This window comes from Hyperolius riggenbachi, chromosome 1, assembly GCF_040937935.1.
Source record: "Hyperolius riggenbachi isolate aHypRig1 chromosome 1, aHypRig1.pri, whole genome shotgun sequence".
Lineage (NCBI taxonomy): Eukaryota > Metazoa > Chordata > Amphibia > Anura > Hyperoliidae > Hyperolius > Hyperolius riggenbachi.
In genome coordinates, this window is record NC_090646.1 from 621,575,217 (window position 1) to 621,592,957 (window position 17,741).

The 17,741-nt window shown below is 49.3% G+C and overlaps 2 protein-coding genes across 3 annotated transcripts in view; one reads left to right on the forward strand and one right to left on the reverse strand.

Moving 5' to 3' along the window:
* Positions 1 to 17,741, reverse strand: part of RPL37 (ribosomal protein L37) — a 263,271-nt gene that overhangs the window by 104,745 nt on the left and 140,785 nt on the right. The gene's annotated exons all lie outside the window — the stretch shown is intronic.
* Positions 1 to 17,741, forward strand: part of C7 (complement C7) — a 122,948-nt gene that overhangs the window by 26,802 nt on the left and 78,405 nt on the right. Inside the window, exons 5-7 of the mRNA XM_068250956.1 lie at positions 12,543 to 12,684; positions 15,251 to 15,392; positions 16,371 to 16,508. Coding sequence (XP_068107057.1) covers positions 12,543 to 12,684; positions 15,251 to 15,392; positions 16,371 to 16,508 — 422 coding nt within the window. The remainder of the gene's footprint in view (positions 1 to 12,542; positions 12,685 to 15,250; positions 15,393 to 16,370; positions 16,509 to 17,741) is intronic.

Below are 17,741 nucleotides of genomic sequence, written 5' to 3' on the forward strand. Positions count from 1 at the left end.
CAGCGGTGGGATCGTTTAGTACATTAGTACGCAGTTTAGCTCGCTATTCTGAGTACTAAAGGCTGGAAGCTTGCTAGAAGCAACTAGCCTACAGAAGTCTACTCAGTGCAGAATCTATATACGTTTTTTTTTTGTTCAAAGATACACACTTGGTGTTTGCTTTCCCTCCCCCCTTTTTTTTCTTTTTATTTTTGTACAACACGATGGCTCAGAAAGCATCCAGCTATGCAAGGCAAAACAAAGAGATACTACTCAACCTGTGTGAGCACAAAGGCATCGAGACGGCGAGCGGCCAGACTAAGGAGCAGTTAGTTTGTGCGCTCGAGGAGTATGATGAGGCAGAGCGAGCCCGTGCTTCAACGTCAGCGGATGCAGCTCACGACACGCCAGAGGAGGAATCGCTCCCGCCACAGAATGCGAGGGGAGACGATGTCCTGGACGATCCACCGAGCAGGGAGATGCCATCTCTGGAAGCTGATCTACAGCTACTGAACTCGGCTGATCCTGAACTGCGCCTAAAGCTGATCCTACTGCACCGACAGGCAGAGAAGGAACAAGCGGCACAGCGACTCCGGGCAGAGGAGGGAAGAGCTGAACGGCAACACCAGCTGGAGCTGGCTAAACTTCAGCAGCAGAACCGGTCTGCTGGACCCGCAGAACGCGAAGGTGAGCGAGTCCACAGAATCCCCCTGGATAAGTTCCCCGCTATGGACAAGGACTCTGACATAGACACTTTCCTACAGGGGTTTGAAAGGACTTGTCGGCAGTATGGGGTGCCCCGTGAGCAGTGGGCAAGATACCTCACACCAGGGCTGAGAGGCAAGGCCCTGGAGGCATTTGTGAGTCTTCCCCAGGAGGAAGAAACAGACTTTGAGGCGATTAAGAAAGCCATTATTGTGCGATACCACCTCACGCCAGAGGTGTATCGCAAACATTTCAGGACAGTGCAGCGAGGTCCTAATGACAGTTACCTGGATCATGCTTGCAACCTGCGCACTGCCTTCCAGCAGTGGCTAAAAGGACTGTCAGTTAAAACCTTGGATGCCCTGCAGGAGCTGATGATAAAAGACCAGTTCCTACACACCTGTCCTGTTGAGGTCCGGCTGTTTGTGCTGGATCGAGAACCAAAGACAGTGGATGAGGCTGCGGAAATGGCCGATGCCTACACCGCCCATAGAGCACCTGAGTCCCGGAGGACTACTACGCCCAGCTGGAGAGGAGAACAGATTGCTAAACCTGTTTCACCCAGCACCCATAGGAGGCAAGCACCGCTGTCTCCTGGATTCAAGCAACCTGACACTCGGAAATGCTTTGTATGTGACAGGGTGGGTCATATCAGCACGACTTGCCCAGAGAGGAAAAGGGAGGCCCTAAAATCCAGTGAGGCCTCAAACGCCAGTGAAGTCCCAACGGCTTTGTGTGCTACCAGGAATGCCACTGGCTATGCAGAGAATCTGCAGCTTGTCACGGTTGGGGGTACAGTTGCCACTGGGCTGAGAGACACTGGAGCAGAAGTGACTCTCATACATCCCCAGCTTGTGAACCCAGAGCAGTACCTACCTGGGAAAATGATTGCTATCAGAGGAATTGGGGGTGTCACCCCAGCCATACCCACCGCCTTGGTCCACCTGGATTGGGGGGCCGGCAGTGGACTGAAAGAAGTTGGGGTAACTGACAAAATCCCCACCAACGTTTTGCTGGGTACTGACCTGGGACGGTTAGTGGCCCGGTATGAGCCTACCCCAAACCCTGTGGGGCCTGCATCCCCAGCAGAAGTTCAGGACTCTTGCAAGGCACTGTTGGATAATGCTGTGCAAGTGGGGAGTGCTGGCGAGGCCCCAGGGGCTACGGACTGTATGCTAGGAGCCAGCCCTAGTGAGTCTCCAGTGCCTAGGCCTGGAGTGGGACATGTTGATACAAAGAATGCAGAAATTGATAATGTAATTTATGACGCCCGGACTATCGATGCGATCGATGCAGGAACTGTTGATGCTACTGGTGAAGTGCTGAGTACCACTGTGTATAATGTTGCAGATAATGTTGATGTTTTATGTGAGGGCCCAAATGACCATATACGTAGGGCTGATTATGCTGATGTCACCTGTGTTGTGCTACATAATGCTGTGTGTCATGTGGACACTCCGTCAGCTGCAGGAGTAACCAGCGGCGCTCGCTGGGCTGCAGCAGGTGGACTGTCCACTGAAGGGGCAGATGGCACCAGGCCAGATCCTCCCCCTTCAGATGGTTTCAAGACCAAAGGCGATGTGATTTACGATGTGTGTAATGTGGGCGCTCCCTCAGCTGCCGTGGTAACCCGCAGCGCTAGCGAGTCTACAGAACAGGGACTGTCCACCGAAGTGGCAAATGTCGCTGGGTCAGCCACATCCAATCCGGAACCTGGCCTGGAGGGCCCAGGAGCCTCTCCGTCTGCAGCCTTCCTGGAATGTGTGACAGGCAGCACTGAGCTCTCTGGGGCTGTTAGATTTGACAGCAGCCTGGAAGAGCTCAGGGGGCTAGCCAGCAGGTCACCAGCTGGGAGGGGCGGGCTGAGAGGGTCCTGGGAAGTTATTCCCTCTGAGCTGTCCGAAGTGGAGGAGGCAGACCGGCAGATAATCATTCCCCAAAGGGACCGAGAGATAGCTCCTGCCACTGTAGAGGAAGTGCGTGTAGCGACGGTTGGAACCCTTCCCCAGCTGCAGCACTGTCTCTATGGTCGCCAATTCACGGTTGTCACTGACTCACATTCCCCTGGTTGGTTACGTCAGGTTGTCAGGGGCAATGACACATTGCAGCAACCTGACCTAGCTTTCCAGTCCTGTAGCTTGGAGCTAAGGAATTACCCCTCCAGGCCCGGCCGTCAGTGTCGGCTTTGGCAGGACGATTCGTTAGAATCATCTGCCGGCGCCATTTGGAAGAGGGGGCGTGTCAGGAATATACTGAGGTGCTTATGATGTAAGGATAATATTTTAATTTGCCTGTCTGACTGCTATGTACTGTACTTCAGATGCGTATGTATGGGTCATCATCTGGCTTTGGGGGAAGCTGTACTTGTCTGTGTGACAGTGTGGAATACAATTACCCTCAGTTCCTGGGAGAGCAGGGAGCTAATTAGAAGCCCTGTTGTCCCATTATACCAATCAGGACATAGTCAGGGAACTTCAAAGACCTACATTTGCATCTAAAGAGGACTTCAGTGAATAATGCTTGGGGTAATAAGACAATGGCAGAAGTGAAGTGTGTTGAAGTCCTTTTGATACCATTTGCTACCTGTGGAAATTGAATTATTGGTGGAGGTGCAACCTCCTTATCTTTGATCAGCTAGGAAGTACTGTCAACAATGGGGTTGTCACCTGTAACGTGGACTAGGGAAATCTTTTCATGTATGTGGGCTATTGTACATTTTTCGCAGGTGGATGTTAGATCTCTGGAGATCCAATTATGACTGAGGATGTAATTAAATCTAGCTTCCCCCCCCCCGTCCACACAGGCTTACAGCCTCCAGGCGTATTTCATAGTATAAAACCGCAGCTAGGATAGCCACAACTGGTAGTTCTTGGAGGTAGCTCACACGGCTAGAACTAACCTGGTTCCTGACCAGAAGTGCGAACCCCCCGCAACAACACCAGATCGATACGCTGGTACGTTTATTTCCCGTTTATTTTGGTAAGCAAAATCGCTTTGTGTGTTATCTTTGTAACTTTTATCTTGTAACTATTTTTACTTTGTTTTTTGTAATCTTTTTGTATATATTAAGTTCTGCATTGTTCTATGTTTTTCTAGAATATTAAATTATTATTTAATAAGTTTGACTTCTGCCGTACTAAACTAGCACTCATAGCCTAGAAGAGACTGAAGTGTAACCGTGTATAAGTTCATGCCTAATTGTACGCTTGAGCAACACTACCGTATGAAATTGTAATTGCATTGTGTGTGGGGGCGTTTGTCATACGTTGGCCTAAGCGCGCAGCTGACCCAACGTACGAACAACGCCAGTGCAAGTAGCGACAGCAGAGTGGCTAACAGTATCGTTCGGAACGACTGTTAGTGGGTCTTTGCTTCACGACAGTGTAAGATTGCAACTGTGTGTGTGTGTGGGTGCGTGGCGTTCCCGTATTTGGCCTAAGCGCAAAGCTGACCCAAATACGAAAACGCGGAGTGCGCGCTGAGGACTCGACAGCAGAGTGAAAGTGTCTAGCGAACCGCTAGTGGTGGCAGTGGGAAGTGTTTGAGGGGTTCCAGCCTTGTTTGTAGCTTAAATAAGGCTGTTCCCCGCTTAATCTGGTCAAACCCGCAGTCGGGAACCGTATACGCAGGCGTGCCGCGGGCCGGTTCCTGACATAATTGGCTGGCAGCGGTGGGATCGTTTAGTACATTAGTACGCAGTTTAGCTCGCTATTCTGAGTACTAAAGGCTGGAAGCTTGCTAGAAGCAACTAGCCTACAGAAGTCTACTCAGTGCAGAATCTATATACGTTTTTTTTTTGTTCAAAGATACACACTTGGTGTTTGCTTTCCCTCCCCCCTTTTTTTTCTTTTTATTTTTGTACAACACGATGGCTCAGAAAGCATCCAGCTATGCAAGGCAAAACAAAGAGATACTACTCAACCTGTGTGAGCACAAAGGCATCGAGACGGCGAGCGGCCAGACTAAGGAGCAGTTAGTTTGTGCGCTCGAGGAGTATGATGAGGCAGAGCGAGCCCGTGCTTCAACGTCAGCGGATGCAGCTCACGACACGCCAGAGGAGGAATCGCTCCCGCCACAGAATGCGAGGGGAGACGATGTCCTGGACGATCCACCGAGCAGGGAGATGCCATCTCTGGAAGCTGATCTACAGCTACTGAACTCGGCTGATCCTGAACTGCGCCTAAAGCTGATCCTACTGCACCGACAGGCAGAGAAGGAACAAGCGGCACAGCGACTCCGGGCAGAGGAGGGAAGAGCTGAACGGCAACACCAGCTGGAGCTGGCTAAACTTCAGCAGCAGAACCGGTCTGCTGGACCCGCAGAACGCGAAGGTGAGCGAGTCCACAGAATCCCCCTGGATAAGTTCCCCGCTATGGACAAGGACTCTGACATAGACACTTTCCTACAGGGGTTTGAAAGGACTTGTCGGCAGTATGGGGTGCCCCGTGAGCAGTGGGCAAGATACCTCACACCAGGGCTGAGAGGCAAGGCCCTGGAGGCATTTGTGAGTCTTCCCCAGGAGGAAGAAACAGACTTTGAGGCGATTAAGAAAGCCATTATTGTGCGATACCACCTCACGCCAGAGGTGTATCGCAAACATTTCAGGACAGTGCAGCGAGGTCCTAATGACAGTTACCTGGATCATGCTTGCAACCTGCGCACTGCCTTCCAGCAGTGGCTAAAAGGACTGTCAGTTAAAACCTTGGATGCCCTGCAGGAGCTGATGATAAAAGACCAGTTCCTACACACCTGTCCTGTTGAGGTCCGGCTGTTTGTGCTGGATCGAGAACCAAAGACAGTGGATGAGGCTGCGGAAATGGCCGATGCCTACACCGCCCATAGAGCACCTGAGTCCCGGAGGACTACTACGCCCAGCTGGAGAGGAGAACAGATTGCTAAACCTGTTTCACCCAGCACCCATAGGAGGCAAGCACCGCTGTCTCCTGGATTCAAGCAACCTGACACTCGGAAATGCTTTGTATGTGACAGGGTGGGTCATATCAGCACGACTTGCCCAGAGAGGAAAAGGGAGGCCCTAAAATCCAGTGAGGCCTCAAACGCCAGTGAAGTCCCAACGGCTTTGTGTGCTACCAGGAATGCCACTGGCTATGCAGAGAATCTGCAGCTTGTCACGGTTGGGGGTACAGTTGCCACTGGGCTGAGAGACACTGGAGCAGAAGTGACTCTCATACATCCCCAGCTTGTGAACCCAGAGCAGTACCTACCTGGGAAAATGATTGCTATCAGAGGAATTGGGGGTGTCACCCCAGCCATACCCACCGCCTTGGTCCACCTGGATTGGGGGGCCGGCAGTGGACTGAAAGAAGTTGGGGTAACTGACAAAATCCCCACCAACGTTTTGCTGGGTACTGACCTGGGACGGTTAGTGGCCCGGTATGAGCCTACCCCAAACCCTGTGGGGCCTGCATCCCCAGCAGAAGTTCAGGACTCTTGCAAGGCACTGTTGGATAATGCTGTGCAAGTGGGGAGTGCTGGCGAGGCCCCAGGGGCTACGGACTGTATGCTAGGAGCCAGCCCTAGTGAGTCTCCAGTGCCTAGGCCTGGAGTGGGACATGTTGATACAAAGAATGCAGAAATTGATAATGTAATTTATGACGCCCGGACTATCGATGCGATCGATGCAGGAACTGTTGATGCTACTGGTGAAGTGCTGAGTACCACTGTGTATAATGTTGCAGATAATGTTTGTCATATGTTGGCCTAAGCGCGCAGCTGACCCAACGTACGAACAACGCCAGTGCAAGTAGCGACAGCAGAGTGGCTAACAGTATCGTTCGGAACGACTGTTAGTGGGTCTTTGCTTCACGACAGTGTAAGATTGCAACTGTGTGTGTGTGTGGGTGCGTGGCGTTCCCGTATTTGGCCTAAGCGCAAAGCTGACCCAAATACGAAAACGCGGAGTGCGCGCTGAGGACTCGACAGCAGAGTGAAAGTGTCTAGCGAACCGCTAGTGGTGGCAGTGAGAGGTGTTCTGAGGGGTCCCAGCCTTGTTTTAGCTTGACTAAGGCTGCTTCCCCTCTCAGTCTGGTCAAACCCGCAGTCGGGAACCGTATACGCAGGCGTGCCGCGGGCCGGTTCCTGACAGTACCAGCTGAGCAATTTTGATAAGTGTACTCCATTTGACATTTAAAATTGTAAGTGGAATTTGTTTTACTACTACAAATCTGCTACTCTAAAGATTTTTTGCTGCTGCGATAGTGCCCATTTTTTTTAAGTCAAAGTGAAAGTTCACATTAAAAAATAAAGCGTTTTTTTTTTCTCCTGTAGTAATTTGTTAATCGATACCTATTTCCCTCGTGTCATCTATAATTGGCCTTAAAGGAAACCAGAGAGGAACGCTTTGGCACAAAATAAACATATCCCCGATAGATTTTACAAAAGAAATACTATAGCTGGTATTTTCGCCGCTCTGTTGTGCCATTTTTTCAGTTTTTTTACTAAAACTCCATGCAAAACACAGTTCATCAGAAAAGCATATTATTTAGTGGGCTGGGTGCAAAATGAAATTGTAAGAAACTATACGTTGGTTGCTATAGGCAACAACACAACACCTTTGTTCGGCACCAACAACTCATTCACAGGAGCTGCAAACACGACTCTCATCACAGCAACAGCATTGGAGATAGAACTCCTCAGGCGTCCTCAGAGTTTAGGAGTTTATTCAGTCAACAAATATACAGTACAGTTCGTTACATCTTAGTAGTGTTGGGCGAACAGTGTTCGCCACTGTTCGGGTTCTGCAGAACATCACCCTGTTCGGGCGATGTTCGAGTTCGTTGAGGGAGGCCGGGCAGCGGGCGGTTCAGCAGTAGTACCGTACTACTGCTGAACCGCCCGCTGCCCGGCCTCCCTCAACGCGTCACTCTCCGGACTCCTCCTCCTCAGTCACTCACTTCACAGTGCCGCCCACTGCCAGCCACCCACTACCACCGGACCGGTACTTCCTGAAACTTTTGTATGGGGAAGCGGGCAGAGGGGGGAGCGCTAGCGGAGGGGGTGGGGGGAATTTCCGACCCCCCCCGCGATCGGGGCATGCTCCCCCCTTATGCCTGCGACCCCATAGGGCCCCCAAAAGCAGGATGTTCGGGGAGTTCGGGGTTCGGCCCGAACATGCCGAACATTGCGGCCATGTTCGGCGAACTTTCCCGAACCCGAACATCCAGGTGTTCGCCCAACACTACATCTTAGCAAAGCAGATTCTTCTGTAGTACGTCTTCTTGGCGTTACAGGCTCTTGGTCCCATTCCTGGTGAATGGTAACCAGTCTTTATCTTCTGTCTGTACTACGTTACATCTATACTACATAGCTCGGAGACCTATCTACTATATACAACATACAGTTATATAAAATGACAAAACATAAATAAGAGTAAAAGGTTGGAAGCCAGCAAAGAGAAGTGTCTCTCTTCAGCCTGTGACCCCCTTTAATACCGGTCACCAAAGAGTTAAATGTGACATCATCTGAGCCATCCCCCCAAACCTACAATTGGCTCAGACCCATTGTGGTGTCATGACACACACCTACTTAATTAATATTCAGAGTGCTTTCTACCCTACATACAAGGAATCCAATGTTTGGTAAATATTGGCTATGTTTATCTTTCTGCCGTCTAACGGTCTGGGGCAGTTTAGGCCTGTGGCCTTTCACCAGGGACATGTTCGGAACATGTTCCTGGTAACTGCTTGCATCCTCTCTTCTGCGAGAAACTCTTCTTAAAGGTATACTTTGTGAACCAAGCCTTTTACCTAACCTCAGTCCAAATAACTGAGGCCTACTTAAATTATAACAGAAATCACCATTTCTAAAAACCTCTTATGACTAACAAATATAGATAAAAAAAATGTTTTTCAATATACCCTTACATTATCAGCTCCTCCCATCTCATCACAGCTCTCTGTGATGCTGCAAGTATACAGAAAGGGGAAAGCAAAGTCAAAAGGGGGCATGCTTGGGTTTGAAAGACATCAGAGAAGACAGACTTCGCTATAATGATTCCTGAGCAAAGCCAGACTGAATGCTCAGTCTGGGATTTAATCATGGCTGCTAACAAGCAGGCTAAGCAATGAAGGATTAAACAGAGAGCAGGGTAGGTGTTTTCTCTAATGTTCCCACTGATATATATGGTTAATATATGAGGGTGATTCGTCTCTGGTTCACTTTAAAGAGACTCTGTAATAAAAAAAAGTTCCCCTGAGGGGTCCTCACCTCGGTAAGAGGAAGCCTCTGGATCCTATAGAGGCTTCCCCCGTCTTCCTCCATCCCACGGTAGTCTCGCTACAGCCCACTGAATGCACAGCCGACAATTTGTCAGGCTGTGCAATATTTTCCTTTCCCTGTTCCAGCGGGGGCGCTGTTGCTGCTCTCGGCTCGGAAACAGGCGGAAATAGCCGATCTCAGTCGAGTCCGCTCTACTGCGCAGACGCAGGAGACTTACGTCTGCGCAGTAGAGCAGACCCGACTGGGATCAGCTATTTCCACCTATTTCCGAGCGTAGAACCAATACTGCGCCTGCGCTGGAGCCGGGAGAGTAAATATTTACATGCCCGCTGTTCGGTGGGGCACAGCTAGACCACCGTGGGACACAGAAGGTTGGGGGAAGCCTCAAAAGGATCCAGAGGCTTCACCCTCCTGAGGTGGGGACCCCCCAGGGGAATGTTTTAACGTTACAGATCCTCTTTAAGATTCATGGACACCTGTAATGGCTGCTGCCCATATCAATCAAGTGTGATCACTAGGAAGACAGCTTGTTGCCTAGCAATACATCTGTACAGCACTGTGTACCCTAGCAATTGCATGCAATCGCTACAGGCGCACTGGTAATGGTATGCTACATGCCCAACTAGTGATGAAATATACCACGTATGGTACCATTTTAACTGAGATGAGCCAAATAATGTATTTTGAGGTGTTTTAAAACTGTAGCATTGTTATGTGAAAATGTTTTTAATTTAACGCCTAACTTTTTCCAGTAAAGCATTTAAGATATAACAATTCTTGGAAAATAATATTATCGAAAGAAAGCCTAGACTGTCCTGGAAAAAGCAATACATGTATCACTTGATGGCATACGTAACAGGGGCGGACTGACCATTAGGGCACTCGGGCACGGACAGAGGGCCCGTGGTCAGGGGGGGCCCGCCAGAGAGCCCTGAGCACGAGGGGAGACAGCCAGTGAAGGAGGGCGATGGGCAGAGCAGCGGAGAAGGGGGGAAGTTCCCCCCCTTCTCTCACCTTGGGGCCTCCCTTCCTGGCTCTCCCCTCCAGAATCGGTAAAGTGTCGGCGCAGCGGCTGACAGCGGGCGGAGACTTACCGCTGTTCAGCCACCGGAGGGAGCGCTGATCTGTGTGCCACTAGTCTGGGCTTCTCAAGCCCAGACTAGTGACACACAGATCAGCGCTCCCTCCGGTGGCTGAAGAGCGGTAAGTCTCCGCCCGCTGTCAGCCGCTACCCGCTGTGCCGACACTTTACAGATTCTGGAGGGGAGAGCCAGGAAGGGGTGCCCCAAGGTGAGGGAAGGGGGGGGGGGGGAACTTCCCCCCCTTCTCCACTGCTATGCAAATCGCCCTCCTTCACTGGCTGTCTCCCGTCCTGGAGACACTACAAGCCTGGCTGCATATACTGGGGGCACCTATAGACCTGGCTATACCGGGGAGACCTATACACCTGGCTGCATATACTGGGGAGACCTATACACCTGGCTGCATATACTGGGGGCACTTATACACCTGACTACATATACTGGGGGCACTTATAGACTTAGATACGTGTACTGGGGGCACCTATAGACCAGGCTGTATATACTGGGGGCACCTATAGACCTGGCTATACTGGGGGCACCTATAGACCTGGCTGTATATACTGGGGGCACCTATAGACCTGGCTATACTGGGGACACCTATACACCTGGCTACATATACTGGGGACACCTAAAGACCTGGCTATCTATACAGGAGACACCTATAGAACTTGCTATCTATACAGGAGACACCTATAGACCTGGCTATCTGTACTGGGGACACCTATAGACCTGGCTATCTGTACTGGGGACACCTATAGGCCTGGCTACCTATCCTGGAGACACCTGTAGACCTGGCTACCTATACTGGGGACACCTATAGAGGTGGCTATCTTAACTGGAGACATCTATAGACCTGGCTATCTTAACTGGGGACATCTATAGACCTGGCTATCTTAAATGGGGACATCTATAGACCTGGTTATCTATTCTGGGGACACCTGTAGACTAGGCTACTTATACTGGGGACACCTATAGACCTGGATACCTGCACTGGGAAAACCTATAGACCTGGCTACTTCCACTGGGGATAACTTTTGACCTGGTTACCTATACTGGGGGAACCTATTTGGGGGGAACTGCTGCCAGATTAACTATTTTTGGGGAACTGCTGCTGCCAGATTAAGTGTATTTTGAGAAACAGCTGCCAGATTATGTGTATTTTTGGGGAACCGCTGCCAGATTGTGTATAATGGGGGAACTGCTGCTTCCAGATTCTGTGTATTTTGGGGGAACCACTGCTGCTACATGTATTTTCGGTGATCCGCTGCCAGATTATGCATATTTTGGGGAGCCGCTGCCAAATTATGTGTATTTGGGGGAACCGCCGCTGCCAGATAACGTTTATTTTGGGGGAACGACTGCCATATTATCTGTATTTTGGAAGAACCTCTGCCAAATTGCATGGATTTTCAGTGAAATGCTGTCAGATAACACTATGGCAGAGTTCAAACTTCCCCGGCAGACCTTTTACACCACTGCTAAGGTCATGTATATTTTGCCCCACCCATATTCTGTTGCGTGAATACACCCATTTTTTTGCGTTTTTATCAGTATAAAATATAACATATTTACTGTTGTCAGTAAATTATTATATCTTAGTCTGTAAAAATATAACGTGAAAGGTGGGAAACACTGGTATGGGGGCCCCATAATCTCCTATTGCCCGGGGGCCCCATGAGTTGTCAGTCCGCCCCTAATACGTAATATAAGGTTATTGCTGGATCAATAGTGACACAGGTGAAATTGTCAAAAGTGTCAGGAATCTAAAGGGGTAAAAACCAAGGAACGCTAAGTGGTTAAAGAGGCACTTTTAATTCATAATTAAACTTCATCTGAATCAGTAGCTGATACCCCTTTTCTCACAAGAAATCTTTACCTTTTCTACAATAGATCATCTAGGGCAGGGCCGGATTTTCCATAAGGCACTGTAGGCATGTGCCTACAGGCGCCTTATGCGGGAGAGGCAGCCCTCCCTCCTCAGATCACGGACTTCAGGCACTTACACCTTAATCCTTGTCTTATGTCACTACGAATGACATGAGACAGTGGTTAGAGTGTAAGATTCTAAGAACAGTTAGTGACATAAGGAAGGAATTAGAGTTCAGAATATTTTTACTTGGGGGTGTGGCCTGTGTTCAGGGGCAGAGCTTAGGGTGCCAGAATGCCAGGCACTATGGGCCTGGGAGTTGTAAATCCGGCACTCAACAGGGGAGTCTGTATAGCTTTTTCCAACTGCCAAGCAAGCAATATCTCCCTCTGTGCTTTGAACTCTCAGTAACAAACATTCCATACAGATCACCTGGCAGGACTAAAGATGTCTCCACCCATGACAAATTTCAGAATGTAAACCAAAGAGAGGAAAGATTTTACAATGGGGAAACACTAAGTGTAAAAGAGTGAATCATTTTTAAATGGATATTGTAAAAAAAAAGCAATTAAGGAGCTTGGGGGAGATGTGTTCCAGATTGAGCTGGTGGAAAAAGAGGACACTTCTTTGGTCTGATATTTGAGTATTAGGTATTATTTCTTCTCTTAAAGGTCAGTGCATCAGTCGGACTCTGGTCTGTAATGGAGATCATGACTGTGAACAAGATAGCTCTGATGAAGCTAACTGCGACGTGAAGCACATAGTTTGTGACACAGATAAATATGCCCCAAACACTGAGCTCACTGGAGCCGGGTAAGAGAACCTCTCTTCTTATCATACCACAGTGATAATCAACAGGATGTACACACAAGTATCTCCTCCACTAAAACAACTACATAACAGCTGCCGTAGTATGTATTCTATTCTTATTAGCAACAAGTAAAATTGCTGGTTTTGGTCTTACCAGCGGTTTTACAAAACCTCACAGTTTTGTTTTGTTTCGCAAAAAAAAATCTCCTTTTCAGAGCAAACCAACCAACTGAAGTAAGAAGAATATGGAGGCTGCCATATCATTTATTTCCTTTTAAAGTGATTGTCAAGTAAAATAATAAAAAAAAAGGATACCATATATACTCGAATACAAGTCGACCTCATGTATAAGTCGACTCCAATAGTCAACACTCTTAAAGAGGATCTGTAACGACAAAACGGCCCCTGGGGGGTACTCACCTCCGGTGGGGGAAGCCTCCGGATCCTAATGAGGCTTCCCACGCCGTCCTCCGTCCCTCAGGGGTCTCGCTGCAGCCCTGCGTGCAGCGGTGACGTAATATTTACCTTCCTGGCTCCTGCGCAGGCGCTCTGACGGCTGTCGGCGCCGAAGTAGGCGGAAATACCCGATCGCCGTCGGGTCTGCTCTACTGCACAGGCGCAAGTTTCCGGCGCCTGCGCAGTAGAGCGGACCCGACGGAGATCAGGTATTTCCGTCTATTTCCGTGCCGAAAGTCGCCACAGCGCCCCCGCTGGAGCCAGCAAAGGTAAATATTGAACTGACAGTCGGCACAGTCGCCGGCTGTTCGGAGGGCTGCGGCGAGACCCCCGTGGGACAGAGGACGGCGTGGGAAGCCTCATTAGGATCCAGAGGCTTCCCCCACCCGAGGTGAGTACCCCCCAGGGGATCTTTTTAATGTTACAGAGTCTCTTTAAGCTGGAATTTTTTATTGACTCAAGTAGAAATCTACCCAGCAAAGTTAATGGCTGCACTTGGGGCTCAAAAGGGGTTAATGACTGCACTGCATACAGTATTGCAGCCATTAACCCCTCCTGTCTCTTAAAGAGAACCCAAGGTGGGATTTAATAATGTTAGTGGGGCACAGAGGCTGGTTGTGCACACTATCACCAGCCTCTGTTGCCCTATGGAGTGCCCCCAGGACCCCCCTGCGCTCTGCTGTCCCCTGTAACAAAAAGCACCGTGCTAGCGACACACAGCGTGTCGCCAGCAGGCTGTTTACCTGTGACTGTCTGTCAGCGCCGCTCCTCCGCCTCCTCTGTATCGGCGCTACCCGCCCGCGTCCCTTCGCTCCAATCAGTGGGAGAGAAGGGACGCGGGCGGGTAGCGCCGATACAGAGGAGGTGGGGGAGCGGCGCTGACAGACAGTCACAGGTAAACAGCCTGCTGGCGACACGCTGTGTGCCGCTAGCACGGCCTTTTTTGTTACAGTGGACAGCAGAGCGCAGGGGGGTCCTGGGGGCACTCCATAGGGCAACAGAGGCTGGTGATAGTGTGCACAACCAGCCTCTGTGCCCCACTAACATTATTAAATCCCACCTTGGGTTCTCTTTAAGTGCAGCCAATACATCCTCCAGGCCCCCAAGTGCAGCAATGATTCACTCCCTTTTATGCAGCCCAGTATTTCCCCCTCTGCCCCTTTCCTTGTTAAGTGTTGTGGCCAGGACTTTCAGACCTGTGTTTTCTTGGCATTTCCTTTCCTCAAAGTATCACTTACCACGGGGTACATTGCTGCAAATGGAAATGTCACTATTAGTACACATAATTCAGTATGCTCAGTGTTGCCCATGACTCGTGTATAAGATGCCCCCTATACTTTTATGAAGTAAATCAGACCTAAATTTCTAGACTTATACACGAGTATATACAGTACTTACCTATGGAGAGGGAAGGCTCTGGGTCCTATAGAGCCTTCCTGTTCCTTTCACAGTCCCCTCATTCTAGCGCTGTCACCCTGTTAGCAGTAACCAGGCAATTCCCCTGGGGGCCCCGAGCCGGCTGCTTGGCCACACAAGGTCCCCCCTAAGTGTATAGTGGTCCTTGGGGTCCCTGCAGAGAATTTGTCAGTGGAGAAACTCACCAGTCCGGCCAGCACACTTCTCCATCATTTTTGATGCTCCCCATCTTCATGCCCTCTGGCAGCATCTTCTCAGTGACCTCGCAGCATGTTACGTGGGCTACATGCGTTGGATCACTGAGAAGAGGCACCGGGGGAATGAAGACAGGAAGCACACAGACTGACTGAGGATTGCACCGGCTGGATAGCTGGATTGCTGCACTCCTGAACTCTCTACAGGGGACTACTATACACCTGAAAGGTGGTGGACTGGGGGTTCTGCTAGCCGGCTTTGTGGACCCCGGAAAAAGGGGGACAGAAACAAAGGGGCCTAGTGCTGCCTACGAATACGGAGCTGTTAAGGTGGCCTCATGTTGCCTCATTGTTGCCTAGGGCCCAACTGAGCTCAGAAGCGGCCCTGCCAATTAGAGTCTGTTGAAGACACAGATTGCTCCTCAGGGGCGTGTACCATATGTGCTTATTGTGGGTCATTCCAGCATTCCTACGTTTCCCATTCTATATAAATATTCTTTTAGATTTGACATCGTCACTCAAAAACGCAAAACGAGTAATGTCATTCACACCAAGAGTTTCGGAGGAAAATGCCGGAAAGTCTACAGTGCGAACAACAGAGAATTCTACAGACTGAGTGAAAATGTTCTCACCTACACCTTTCAGGTACATTTATTAGGAAGTGGTCCAAACTACAATGACAAGTAAAATCAGCTTTTGGCTGATTTTAGTAGCTTCTTATTGGCAGGGGAGTGAGAGTTCCTTCCCCATAACAGAGCACATCACCTGGCCCTGCCTTCTTTTTCCCACTGCTGAATGAGATTTACTCTCTGTGGCCAGTACTGCATCTACGGTTTCTCCCTGCTCTGTGCATAATAAAGCATTTTACCATTCCTACACCCTCCTGGGTGTTTATAAAATCTAAGTGCACTTCTTATCAGAAGCAGGGAATTTCGACACCATTATAGGGTTGCATTAAATGTATCAGCAAGGAAGGGAAATTTGAGTGCCCGCGAATACCTCATAGAATATGGCCACCTGATAAATTCTGACACAGTTCAGGAAACTTTTAAGTGTATAGAAGGAAAATTTCCCATAGTGTACAGAGCTGTCTTTTTATTACTCAGCTTGAAGGAGATAGTAAAGATGTAAGAAAAAACAACAATGAAATATAATATAAAAAGTCAGACTATTACATACAGTAGTTGGTTGAAAAAAAGACATCCGTCATACACCATTCAACAGGTCTCACCACCTGATGAATTGGATTATTAACCCTTTAGCAGCTTAAATCGAGTTATCTTGTTTGAGATAAGTGCCCTGCTTTTGACCTCAGTTGGCAGAACTTGTGCCGTAAATTCTTGGAATGCTTTGATGACTCTCTGCTTGCAGAGAGTATAGAAACTGAAAGCAGAAGTTCTCTGTTATTGCCTCACAATGCCCCCTACTGACAAGTGGCCATAAATACACATTGCAGCAGTACTAATTATTAGCAAGGAAATGTAACAAATAAGAAATTAAAAAATGTATTAAAACAAATTGGCCTGGAGCACTTGCAAGCCTCTAAATAAATTGGCTGCTAAAGGGTTGATTAACCAGGTGTAACTTCGCTTGACTTGTAACACCCTTTCTTGTCTTTCGCAGGCTGAAGCAAAGAATGATTTTTCATACGATTTCTATAACAGCAGCTGGTCCTACATGAAGACTACTCAGTATGAGCTGAGGACTAATTATGGAGATCGTGCAGATCATTCAACTTCATTCAGCTACACAAAAGACAAGGTAATTTGTTGAATATATTCACTGTTATACACTACATAGCAGAATTTAGTATGTGGGCAGAGTTAAAGGGCATGGATAGTTCTTAAAGTAAACCTGTAAGGTTTAAAATGTAATAAAAATATATGTATGTAAATGTATTTTGTGTATGTAATGGTGTGTTAGGGTGCATTTTTACTTTTTGGCAACAAGATGGCGCTACACTTACTTCTGTGTGCTATTAATAGTACATGGAAGGACTGTTGATGTTCGGGTTGTGTGAATGAAAGGCTGCGTCTCGCTGCCGCAGGCTATCATTCATTACAGGCACTGTGATTGGGTTTGAGAACAAGCTGTCCTCATTCCCTGATCACGGAACGGCAAGATTGGGGCAGAACGGCGGGTCTGCGACTCACCGATTGGGAACAGCGAGGTAAGCAAACAGGTACGTGTATCTACGCCCCCGGTTGTTAAATTACTGCGCAGGTGCAGACGGCTTGTGTCTGCGCAATAGAGCAGATCTTATTGTGCTCGGCTATTTCTGCCAGAGCCGAGTGGGAAGCTGATACTGTGCCTGCGCAAGGCTCCCAATATGGGGATTTTTGGCGGAGCCAGCACTGGATCCCCGCTGCTGAGAAGGAAGGGGAAGCCTCTTTAGGATCCAGAGGCGTCCCTCTCCCGAGGTAAGTACTCCTCAGGGGCACTTTTTCCCCCTTCAGGTACACTTTAAAGAGAACCCGAGGCGGGTTTCTCACAATACAATCCACATACAGAGCCTGGGTCTGGCTATAGAGCCCAGCCTCTGTTGCTATTTGAATCCCCCCTAAATCCCCCTTGCGCTCTGTAATCCCCCCATAAAACACAGCCACGCTGCTGACACGCAGCTTGTCAGAGCAGGCTGTGTTTATCTCTTTAGTGTCAGTCTGCCGCTCCCCCCCCCGCCTCCTGCAGAGCTCCGGTCCCCGCCCGCGTCCCTTCCCTAGCCGCTGATTGGAGGGAAGGGACGCGGGCGGGGACCGAAGTTCTGCAGGAGGTGGGGTAAGCGGCGAGAGTGACAGTAAAGAGATAAACACAGCCCGCTCTGACAAGCTGTGTGTCAGCAGCGCGGCTGTGTTTTATGGGGGGATTACAGAGCGCAAGGGGGATTTAGGGGGGATTCAAATAGCAACAGAGGCTGGGCTCTATAGCCAGACCCAGCCTCTGTATGTGGATAGCATTGTGAGAACCCCGCCTCGGGTTCTCTTTAAGGTGTTGCGT